Source organism: Ursus americanus, chromosome 12 (assembly GCF_024610735.1).
Source record: "Ursus americanus isolate L20-20 chromosome 12, mUrsAme1.1.p, whole genome shotgun sequence".
Lineage (NCBI taxonomy): Eukaryota > Metazoa > Chordata > Mammalia > Carnivora > Ursidae > Ursus > Ursus americanus.
This window is the reverse complement of record NC_142138.1, coordinates 21,398,518-21,411,045: the sequence shown is the minus strand read 5'-3', so window position 1 is coordinate 21,411,045 and position 12,528 is coordinate 21,398,518. Positions and strand designations below refer to the sequence as shown.

The 12,528-nt window shown below is 36.4% G+C and overlaps 1 protein-coding gene across 10 annotated transcripts in view; it reads right to left on the bottom strand.

Moving 5' to 3' along the window:
* LEPR (leptin receptor) overlaps positions 1 to 12,528 on the bottom strand; it is an 83,748-nt gene that overhangs the window by 35,079 nt on the left and 36,141 nt on the right. For all 10 annotated transcript variants that reach the window (XM_087865973.1, XM_045802114.2, XM_045802115.2 and 7 more), the window contains 3 exons: positions 7,290 to 7,498; positions 3,249 to 3,394; positions 1,242 to 1,386 (listed from right to left, as the gene is read on the bottom strand). In XM_087865973.1, coding sequence (XP_087722099.1) covers positions 1,242 to 1,386; positions 3,249 to 3,394; positions 7,290 to 7,498 — 500 coding nt within the window. The remainder of the gene's footprint in view (positions 1 to 1,241; positions 1,387 to 3,248; positions 3,395 to 7,289; positions 7,499 to 12,528) is intronic.

Here is a 12,528-nt window from a genome sequence, read left to right as displayed (position 1 = left end):
CGTGATGAGAAATTCATTTCTAAATCTGTTCACAGAAGGTTCCTGGCTTTCCTGGCGAGAACCAATCCTCCCTGTTGCCTAGTACTTTGTAACCGCTTCTGACAACCTTGCTCATGCAATTAGCTGTGTATCATGTCAACCTTTCACCTTCATTAGACCCTGAGATTCTGAATATTGAGATTGTGGATTTGTAAACTATGATTGCATCTACTGTCTACTGAGTGCTTACTAAGGGTCAGGCACTGCAGTGGGCACAGTAGGTGCACTGTTTCATTCTATCCAGAACAAAAATGTCCCTATTTTGCAGATGGGGCAATTGAGGCATAGAATGGTGAAGAAACATTCCAAATAAGTAGTAAGGCCACTACTTCTATAAAATTCTGTCAGACTCCAAAGTCAGTGCTCTTAAACCACTAATGTTACTGGCTTTTTGACTAATCGATGCTTTTTAAATAGGAAGTAATCAATAAATGAACTTATTTCATTAGATGTGTTGACTATCTGCTTAATGATTTACAGGGGACTTGCTGTCTCTATATATCCATAACCACCCTGCATGAGTTTCAGTAGGAATAATTTTGCTCTTTTGACAAATCAGACACCTAGGCAAAGGGACCCTAAGTGTCTTCCTAGGGCCACAAGTTAGCATATGACAGGGTTGGACCATTCTAAGGCTCCTGGGCCTCTTTGTAAGCCACCATTTCAACTTCATGAGGAAGTTTTGAATAAATCACAGTTTTTCTGATGTTAAAGATCAAAAATATGAAAACTCAAAGTGAAAACTCTCAAAAGCCAGCATCTACAGTGAAAAGAATTACTTCATTATGTTATTATTTATTATATTATATAAAATACAATATTAAAAGAAATTTGAATATTTGGAATTTATGTCAAATAAATATATCTGGTTTTAAAAGTAAATTAAGGAAACACTGATACCAGTAATGTTCTGAATTTTGTGAATCTGGAACCTTTCTATTAAGTCTATCTTTTGAAAAGGTAAGAGTAATTCAGCAAGACATTACTATGGACATACATAAACTTGGGAGCTCTTGTACAAGTTTGGTTTTTTTTTACAAGTTTTCATTCACACATTAACCTACCAATGCTTGAATAAAACATTAATATTGTGCCCCTCCTTTTGGCTTACTGCCACAAAATTTAAGACGCTTATAATAGGCCAAAGGAAAAATCAGGAAGCATATTCTCCTCTTGATAGGAGCTACTATTACAAAACCTACCTTGTGTGGTAAAGATAAGAGGGGTGCTCCAGTCACCCCAGATTCCTGGGCCATCCAGTCTCTTGCCCCTCACTTGAACCTCGTATGAAGACCCAGGAAGCACACTGTCTATCAGCAGAGACGTAGCTGAGACAATTTCATCAGCCTGTTAAATATTGTTTGAAAACATCAGAGCATCAAGTAGACATGGAACCTTTATCAAAATAGAGAACAAGCAGTCCCAAAAAATTTCAAAGAATGAAAATCTTATAGAATAGTTAGCCGGCCTCGGTGGAATTAAACAGAAATCAGTAACAAAATAAAAATGTTTGCACCTTTGTCAATAAAATTTTAAACAGCCCACGAGTCCAAGAAGAAAATCACAATGATAATCAGCAGATATTTTTAACTGAATGATAATGAATATTGACCTTGTGAAATTTGAGAGGTACAGCTAAAGTCAGTGGGGAGTTTCAAGCCACTGCTGACATCTGTAATACACACATGGCAGAACACAATGAGCAGGAGCGGACTCAGAATTATAAACATTCCTAAAGGAAAGTGTCACAGAGGAGGGTGTGAAGAATCTTAAGAACCTGAGCCCTGAACCTGATAAGCTATAATAAATCAAAATACAGTTTACAAACTAGAGAGCAAATATCTAAGAGACCTAATTCTGCATAAAACAATCACTATTAAGAATTGCTTAACAAATACATTCTGTTGTCCAATGATGTACTCCAAAGCTATTGAACTCCCTGGCCCCTTAAACTGTGAGCTACCAGAGACCAAAGGGTGAAAAGTGCTACGAATGTATTACACAATAGCAGATCACCTAGATTGCCTCCATTTTACAGATGAGAAAGCTGAACCCCAGAGAAGCCTTAACTGCTTTTTCCACACAGAACACCAACACTTCCTTTTCTGCTCTTTGTGAAAATAAAGTCTTTGAAAAATTGGCCCAGAGCTACAAAGACAGGTTTTTACTTCTAAATTATATAACAATTTGTTTCACAAAGGAAAATGCCAAAGTCCATGCACGGCCCATGCTCTTCATGACCTCCTTCTCCTCTTCCCCTGCACCTCTTTGATTCATCCACTGCGATTCTTGCCCTCACTGCCTCCCCCGGCCTCCAGCTTCTCACCTGGCTTAGGGCCTCTGAATTACTGTTTCGTCCATTTGCAAACTAATTTCCCCAAATATCTACATCACTAACCTCCTTCAGATCCTTGCTCAAATGTCACCTTCTCCATGAGGTCTTCCCCCCCCCCCTTAATATTACAACCTGCCAGCTCTACCAGCACCCGTTAGCTCTACTGCTCAGTGCATCCTGATGGCAAGCAGAACAGTTCCTAGCACCTAGTAGGTCCTCAATAAATACTAAAGAATGCAAAAAGAATTTGACAGACTTTATACTACAAATGTGTGCTCTGCAAGTAAACAAATATGTTGGGCAATAAAACAACTGTTGGAATTGTAAAATCAGAAATCAGAGGTCTGTAAGTAAGAAAATTATAATTATGAATTCAAGTTTCTGTAACTGGACTTCCTGTAGCCATTTAGCCGTGTGTGTGCACGCATGCACGTGTGTGTGTGTGTATTTGTGTATGTGTGTGTGTGAGGCAGAAGGAGAGGGAGGGAGAGGCAGAGAGAGTGAGGAAGTTGTTAATCTTTTTTTTTTGGAAGAGGAACTTGGAACTTTCTCTGGCACTAAAATCTGGGAGGAATTTGTCACACTCCTCAATGTATAACATGGATCCATATATAAGAGATATTGTGCATCATCAAACAATTTCTCTAAAAGTGTTTAGCGAAGATGTGGACATGCTGTTCATATGGTTATTTCCTATGCTGATCTTAAATGTAAGCCAGTCCAGTGATATAATATTAAATTAGAGCTGATTCTGTTCTAGAAGGACTGTGCACGTTTGGCATGCAAAGGGCATTTTCTACCAGACTTGGAAAGCATCTCATCTTTACCTTAGTTGCTTCTCAACTTTTCACTTTACTTATTAAATTATACTTACTTTTCTCATATTTGTTGAAGAATTCTCTGAATATTTCACTTGATATTGAAGTTGAAATGGTACCAGTGTTGGGCTGGACCAAGAAATCTTTAAATTGCCAGCATCTGTGATTTCCATATGTAAACCTAATGGGGGATCAGGCTTCACTTAAGGAAAAAAAGAGAACATTTTTAAGTCAAGCAATTTTCATGATAATCACAAAATAAAGTCAAAATGAATTTTTAGCATATCCTCTTCTTTCAACTATTTAAAAGGTGATCTTATTCAAAGGCTAATTACAGACCAAAATATTAGGTCTACTCCTTGTACCTTTCCATAGCAATCCACATATATTTATTTCCTCTCCCTACATGGCAAAAACTATAAAAAAAACAAAAATATGCATGCAAAATTCAGCAAATCTATTAACTTTGAAATATAATAATCTAAGCACACCTACTTAAATAACCCATGGCATACATATTTTACATGCAATAAACATAGCATTCACAGGCCCTGGCTTGTCACCAAAAATGGGGATAGAGTTTCTTAGCCTAACAATGTGTTTAACTTGGTAAATGATTTGAGTTCATTTGTATATGCATATGTTCATGTATGCATATGCATTTGTGTATAGGTTTTGTGTGTGTGTGTGTGTGTGTGTGTGTAGTTTTAAACATACATAACCTTTAAATTATTCATAGAAACAATATAAACATCTTACAATACAGGATTAAATAAATAGTGGTTCATCTCTATAAGGGAAATCTATACAGACATATCAGAGAAGAATATTGAAAATGTTTAATATTGCTAGTTTTAAAAGTTTATTAAACATCATCTATACTTGAGTTCCTGATTTGTTGAAATTAACAAATAAAAGAATATTTATAAATATGTATTAAAATAGAAAAAAATACCAAAATGATAGAAAATAGATGGTGCATTTTTCTTCTTGGTGCATCTCTGTGTTTTCAAGATCTTAACTAGCAGGAGTTACGTACACAGAAATAATCATTACATTGAAATGTTTACTGATTTGAATTTTATCTTCAAGAACTAAAATGGCACATTACTATAATTAACATACTATATTTTCAAGACTTTAGATATAGTTTTTCTCTTTTCCTTGAGTTAAAATTAATAAAGTTTTTACTTTATGTGACATATTACAAATTTTCATTTAAAACAGAGACAGGTAAACACTAAAGTCCAGAAGCAATAGGTGAAATTCACTGAGTTCTCATGACCAAACAGAAAACAAAACAGAAACATCAAACCGAAATCATGAAATTATAAACTATGGTACATACCCTGCCTGCATACATGTATGCCTTAATATTAGAAATCTAAAAATAAATCTTTCCCTGAACCACCCCCATCTATCTGCTTCTTTCAGAGCAATATTCCTTGGAAGAGTTGGCACTACTCACTCTCCTCACTTTGTGTTTATTTTCCTAACCAGCCTACTCTGATCAGGTAGGTCTTCCTCCTCACCAGTCCACCGAAACCGCTCTATTAAGGTCATCATCCTTTGCCAAATCCAATGTCAGTTGTCTAATGCATTTTCCTCCACCTCTCAGTGGCAGCCCACATAGCTGGTCACTAGGTCTCCACTTGGCCACCACGCTCTTTTACTCCTCTTTTCTCTCTAATTGCCTCAGGCTTCCTCTCACTGAACTCTAAGTGAGTGATCTCAGGCAATCCCATAAACATCTACACACCAGATACTCCCATATATCTCTCCCCTGAACTCTAGGATCCTATGTCCAACCGCCTGCTCAGCATCTCTTGGGTATCTACAAGCATCTCAAAAACAATGTGTCATACACCTGATCCTCCCCAAATTTCCTCATCTTAGTATCTGGTACCACTATTCACTGGCATGCTCAGGGCCAAGTCTGAATGTTACCCTTGGTTCTTCTCTGTCCATACACCACACCCAATCCACTAGAAATTTCAGTTAGCACCATCTCCCAAATGAATCCCAACTATGATCATTTCTTTACTTCTCCATGACTACATCCCTAAACCAACTAGATCATTCCAATAGCCTCCTATCTGAGCCTTCTGATTCTACTCTTGTAACTATCCTTCCTCTTTTCCCCATCAATTTCCTTCTCCACATGCAGAGTAAATTTTAAACATGCACACAGACACACAGACAACACATACACACCTGACCGTATCACTCTCCTGGTTCAAAAGCTTCCACTGTAATTAGAATAAAATCCAAACTCTATAACCCTGGCCTACCATATGACTTGAATCCAATACTTCTGACCACATTTCCAAATATTCCCCTACCTCATTCACTCCAAGCACAAAGGACTTCTCTTGGGTTCCTCCAACTTCCAAGCTCATTACAACTCAGAGTTTTTATGGGTGCTATTTTTCCTGCTTGGAGCACCTTTTGCTCTGGATTTTTGCATGGCTATCTCTTTTTCACTCAGGTCAAATGTGATCTCCTAAAACAGGTCTTCTTTGACCTCCAAACCTGAAATAATAGTCCTTACACCTACCTAAACCTCTCCACCTAATCCTCTTCATTTCTTTCGTGGCACTTAAAATTTTAGGACATTATCATATATACCCAAGTATAAGGAAAGATTTTTTTTTTCTCAAAAAATTATCCCTGAAAAAAAGACAAAATTATTTTCGGGTTTCTTATAAAGTCTATCATAGCACCTTCTCTTAACTACTTTATTTTTTTTACTATTTAATTTAATTCTGGTTCTAAATGCTTCTAAAAATCATGTGACAGAATTAGTTTTTAAAAGAGAATATAATGGTATTTTATAAATTTTATATGTATTTTTTCCTGTGCTATAACTTCATGACAGAATTGCTTGGATGTCATTGTAATTATGTTGTAGAGACCACAAATGTCTCCCTAGAGGACAAATTATTTGAAAGTCCTAACGTTAAAGTATGATGTCATATGCAGATTCAAAAAGTGGCATATCCCCAGTAACTTAGAGAGAAGTGAAGGTGAAGTTGTGTGGAAAATTGTGTGTGAGATACCTGGAAAAGTGGTTCTAGTGATGTAAAAAACAATGGTGCCAGGATGCATGTAAAGAGCTGGTATATAATGGTTTCAAGAAATCTAAGTGGAAAATAGTAACATTGTTAAATTATATATTATATATATAATACATACATAGACAAAACTGAGTTAATAAATACTTTAAGTGAACACTGCCTATATTACTCACATATTCACATTTGTAATCATATGTTCAAGTTGATCAAAAGAAACTGGGAATCTTTGCCTAAAAATATGGGGTACTACCTATTATTTAAGTTTTTCTTATACAATCAGATTTATATAGCAAATTATTTAGGTGTTTCCTTTTTTATTGTTTCTCTCTGCTCACTATTGATTGCCTTTGGCTTATGAGGCAGGAACTTTGTCTCATTCACCATTGTTTCTCCAGCTCCAAGATCAGTGACTGACACACATGAGCTTCTAAGAAATATTTATTGAAGGAATAAGTAAAGGTATAAAATAAATAAAGGTAAAAAAACAAGCTCCTAATTATTTGCAGAAACTGTGATCTGAGAAGTGAAAAAGTAACAACCAAACGATACATATCCGTTAGACAGACCCCAGGATTGAAAGAAAAACTTTTTAAGAAAGAATTTAAGGGGCATTTGGGTGACTCAGTCAGTTAAGTGTCTGACTCTTGGTTTCAGCTCAGGTCACGATCTCAGGGGTCCTGGGATCAAGCCCCTCATCAGTGTCTCCGTGCTCAGTGGGGAGTCTGCTTGAAGAGTCTCTCTCTGCCCCTCCCCCTACCCATGCTTGCTCTCACTGTCTCTCTCTGAAATAAACGAGTAAATCTTTAAAAAAGAAAAGAAGAATTTAAGTTACAACTGCAGAGATCATCTATACTACTGTTAAAACATTCTAGAAGCTGCTTTTAATACTCCCCAGTTCTACATTTGCTGTCCTTATCGCATGGGTCAAAGCAAGATAAGCTATTGAAAAGTTTTATAAACAATGTTTAACCGTTTGTGTGGCTGATGTTTAGATATAATACTTTTTTGTGCACAACTTACCAACGTTTATGGGCTGAACTGACATTAGAGGAGACTGAAAATTTATTCCACCAGATGTGATTTTCAAATAGAGAAGGAGAGTGTGGTTGAGTTTGGCTGTCGGCACAGGCACCTGGCATTCACAGCTGTCGTGAACACTGCAGTTGCACTGAACAATCTGAAAGCTTCCTTTCTGGGGGACCGGAGGTGACTCGTCTAACACTTCAGGCCTACACGCAAAAGGAAGAGCTAAATATTACCATAGATGTGACAGGACTGGATTTATTTAAAATACATGACAAAAATCCAAACTGAGGTGAACTGTTCTGGACATCCAGCTTAGATGGCATCTAGAAAAAATAGAATACGTTATATCAGAAACGCAAAGATAAGGGTTAAGGAAGGTTAGCCATTAGAAATAATAGCAGCAAGAAGAGAGTGAAGCAACAGTCAAGTACTGAAAGGAAAGAAACATTGGGATCCTACAACTCTATACCCAGAGAAAATACCTTTCAAAATAAACATGAAATAAAGGCTTTTCTCAGGCATGCCAAAACTGAAAGAATTTGTCACCATCAGATCTGCATTATAAAAAGTGCCAAAGAAAGTCCATCAGACAAAAAGGAAATGACAGTAGATGGAAGTCTGATTCCACACAAAGAAATGAAAATAACGTTAAAAGGGTAAATATTTACCGACTGCTTAAAGCAAAACTAATAGCATGTAGTGTAGGGTTTATAACACAGGTAGAAGTAAAATGCTGACACCGGCTCCAAGCTCGGGGAAGAGAGACATAATGTAAGTACGCAGTTTCAGTGTTCTCATACTATACATGAAGTGGTACGATATTACTTAGAGGTACACCGCTAGATTGTAATAAGTTAAAAATCTATATTATAAATCCTAAAGCAACCACTAAAATAATGAAACGAAGAGTTATAGCTAAGGAACCATAATAATTGGGATGCCTGGGTGGCTCAGTCAGTTAAGCGTCTGCCTTCTGCTCAGGTCATGATCCTGGGGTCCTGGGATTGAGCCCTGCATCAGGCTCCTAGCTCAGCGGGGAGCTGCCTCTCCCTCTGCCTGCCACTCCCCCTGCTTGTGAGCTCTCTGTCTGACAAATAAATAAATAAAATCTTTTTTTTTAAGGAACCACAATAATCAAGCAAACAGAGTATTAATATAAAGACAAAAAAATAGATTAATGGAACAGAATAGAAACCAACACCTATATGGACAACCAACTTTCTACAGAGGTACAAAAGCAGTGCTGTGGAGAAAGGGTAATCTTTTCATTAAGTCGAGCAGAACAATGCGCTATCTATGTCCAAAACAAAACTAAACAAAAAGATTTCAACCCATACTCACACCAGATTCAAAAACTAATTCAAAATGTATCATCGATTCAAATGTAAAACCTAAAGCAATAAAACTTCTAGAAGAGAACATGGGGACAAAAATTTGTGACCTTGAGTAAGGTAACATTTCCTTAGATGCAACACCAAAAGTGTGATCCATAAAAGAACAAACTCATAAACTGGATTCTTATCAAGATTGAAAACTCTATTTTTTGAAAGGAAGACACTAGGGAACAACAAGAAGACAAGCCATAGACTGAGAAAATATATTTCCCAATTATCTATCTGATAAAGGACTTGTCTCCAGAAGATATAAAGAATTCTCAAAACTTAATAATAATAAAACAAACAATACAATTAAAAAACAGGCAAAGATTTCACCATGCACTTAGCTGGAGAAGATAAATGAATGAAAATAAGCATGTAAAAAGAAGCCCAAGGTCCTTTATTATTCAGGAAATGCAAATTAAAACCACAATGATACCACTATCCACATATCAGAATGGCTAAAATTTTAAAAGTTAATTATAAGGATGTGAAGAAATTGGAACTCTAATACACTGCTGGTGGGAATGTAAAATGATACAACTTTGGAAAACAGTTTAGTAATTTTTAAGTTGTTAAAATTACACCTATCATACGATTTGCATATTCTATCCCAGGTAGGCATCCAAAGAGAAATGAAAGCGTATGTCCTTTCAGAGACTCATACACAGACACAGAGACTTGCAGCGGCTTTATTTGTAATCACCAAATCCTGTAAATAACTCACCTGTCCGCTAACAGGTGACCGGATAAACAAATTGTGGTATATCCACATAACGGAATGCCGCTTCACAACGGAAAGGTGAACTACTAGTGGATGCACACGACATTAATGGATCTCAAAATAATCACGCTGATGAAAGCGTGACAAAAGTACTTTATGATCGCATTTATAGAAAATTCTAGAAAATACAAAGTAACCTGTGGTCACAGAAAGGTCATTCATTGTCTGGGGACAGTGGAAGGTGATGAGGGTGGTAGGGACCACAGGTAGGGGGCGCGCGTGGGGTTACAAAGGGGAAGGAAGCAATTTTGTGATTGGCAATATATTCATTTTTGTTATTACACTGCTGATTTTATGAGTGATTTCATATAGCAAAGCTTATCAAATAATACTTTAAATATATAATAAATTGTGTAAATATGTACAGTTTATTGTCTATTTATTTTATGTCAGTAAAGCTGCTTACCCAAAAAAGGAAAATTTTGGAAAAACATTTTAAGCAATACTTTGCCTATCATTGTAAACCTACAAATGAATGAACTAACCTTAAAAAGTAATTGCAGAGGCACCTGGGTGGCTCAATCGGTTAAGCATCTGCCTTCAACTCACAGGGTCCTGGGATGGAGCCCTGCATCGGGCTCCCAGCTCAGCGGGGAGCCTGTTTCTCCCTCTCTGCTCACCACCCCCCACCCCCTTGTGTTCTCTCTTGCTATCTCTCTCTCCCTCTCTCAAATAAATAAAATCTTAAAAAAAAAAACATGATTGTACAGTTTTTCCTTGACTTATGATGGGTTACCTCCTGATAAACTCATTGTAAATTAGAGATACCTTACGTTGAAATGCACTTAATACAACTAACGTACCAAATTTTATAGCTTAGCCTAGCCTACCTTAAACATGCTCAGAACACTTACACTAGCCTACAAGTGGGCAAAATCATCTAACACAAAGCCTATTTTATAATATAATGTTGAACATCTCATGTAATATACTGAATACCATACTGAGAGTTAAAGAAAGAGAGAGAGAGAGAGGATGGTTGGAAGTGTATCAGTTGTTTACCCTCATGGTCACGTAGGTGACCAGGAATTGCACTGCCCAGCATCACGAGGAGTATCTCCTACCATGTATCACCAGCCTGGGAAACAATCGAAATTTCAAAACTCTATTGAATGAGTATTGCTTTCACACCATTAAATGGTTAAGTCAAACCATTGTAAGTGGGAGACTGCCTGTAGCTAGCTGGGTTCTGTTACCTAACTCGAGGCACAAAGAATAATAGCATGCAACCAAGACACAGAGTTGTTATTTCTGATTTATTAGTGGTGTTGTTGTTTTTCTTTAATCTGCCTGGTTGTCTGTAGAGTCTAAGCCCAGCTGCAAATAAGAAGACTTATTCGGGGGTGGGGGGGGGAGTCCTGGGGGGATAGGGGTAACTAATATTTCCCTGTCTTGCTTGAGCCACCCCATTCTGTCCATAAACACCTGCTGCCATCTATCTAAACCATTCTATCTTTTTTAAAGAACTTGGGGCTGGAAGAGAGTATTAATATTTAGACATGATCATTCCCTTCAGAATGCTTGCAGTCCTTTCGGAGGGAAAAAAACTGTAAGTGCTAAATATACTAATTAAAAATTAGTGTGGAGAAAGCACTGCTTTAGAAACTCTGCTAACTAGCACATACCTGAGAATTCAATAGAAACACAACATGAATTAAATGGACCCAAATCTTTCATACATACACCACCAGTATTAAATGTGAATTCTGATAGATTTTCAAGTTTCCTGAGATAGACTTCAGTATTACTTTAGTCCTAAAAGAAATCAATCAAGAAACAATATTTACAGGCTTTTTAACGTGCAAAGCAGTCTACTGGGCACTGTGTTGGGGGTAATATTATAGCAGGAAGCACACTAAATTAACACCAAGACCTAAAATCAAGTCCTTCCATTTGCTTTTGAGCTGTAAGACCACGGGCAGGTAGGCCCTTCTCTGTGAGCCTTGGTTTCCAGAATCAGTAAAACAGAGAAAAATGCCCGCACCATCTCCCTTTACAAGGCTGTCATAAATAGCAAATACGATTACATAAAAGTATTTTTGAAAACGTAAAGTGCTATACACCCATAAAAATACCATTTTGAATTCGAGTTGGAATGACTTAGCACTTTCAATTTTATCTAAATCTTTAAACAAAGCCAATGAAATGTCATTTTTTAAAAAACATCACACTATGCGTTTTAGATGTTTTTCAAATATTAAAATAAAGGCTTTTATGAAAAGGGTATGGAACAAATTGAATAAATTGTGGTATTTTATGTCAGAAATAACGCTTGTATGGTATTATGCTTTGATTGAAGAACTCCCAAATTTTAGAGCAAAAATAGAACTAAACAAAACAAGGCATACATTCTTCACTAACACTTTTTAAAGGACAGAAAATTCTAGTGATATTTTTCTTTTTTAAAACAAAAAGGAAAGTTAGAATTACACTTTGTTACTATAGATGGTCTTGCCAATGCCATTTTTTCTAAATAGAGTGGATATTTGTACAATCAGGCTGATTACCAATTAGATTAGCTATCTGGTTTCTCTATCACTTCACTGTTGTGTGTTCTATTTAATCAATCTCATTGTTAATTTCTTTATCATTTCAATATATATATATAAAGAAAATTTAATATATACTATATATTTATAAAAATGACTACATGTAATATATATGTTTATTTTAGTACTTCATTAATTGTGACTTTTTTTAAAGGCATCTCCATTCAGAAATTTCCCAAACCACCCCAACAGATAATCCCATTATGAAATGCTAAGAATCAATCTAAAACTAATTTTCAAATGTTCTACATAGGGGTGAGAAAACTACAGCCCACAGGCCAGATACACCTGGTTTTGGTACAGCCTGTGAGCTAAGAATGGTTTCTTACATTTTCAAATGGTTTAAAAAAAAAAAAAAAAGAGGGAGAATGTCCCATGATACACGGAAACTGCATAAAATTCAAATTTCCGTGTCCATAAACATAGTCATGCTTATTCGCTTACATATTAACTATGACTACAAGGTTGGAAAAAAGACCATATGGCCTGCAAAGTCTGAAATATTTGCTATCTGGCCCTTAAAG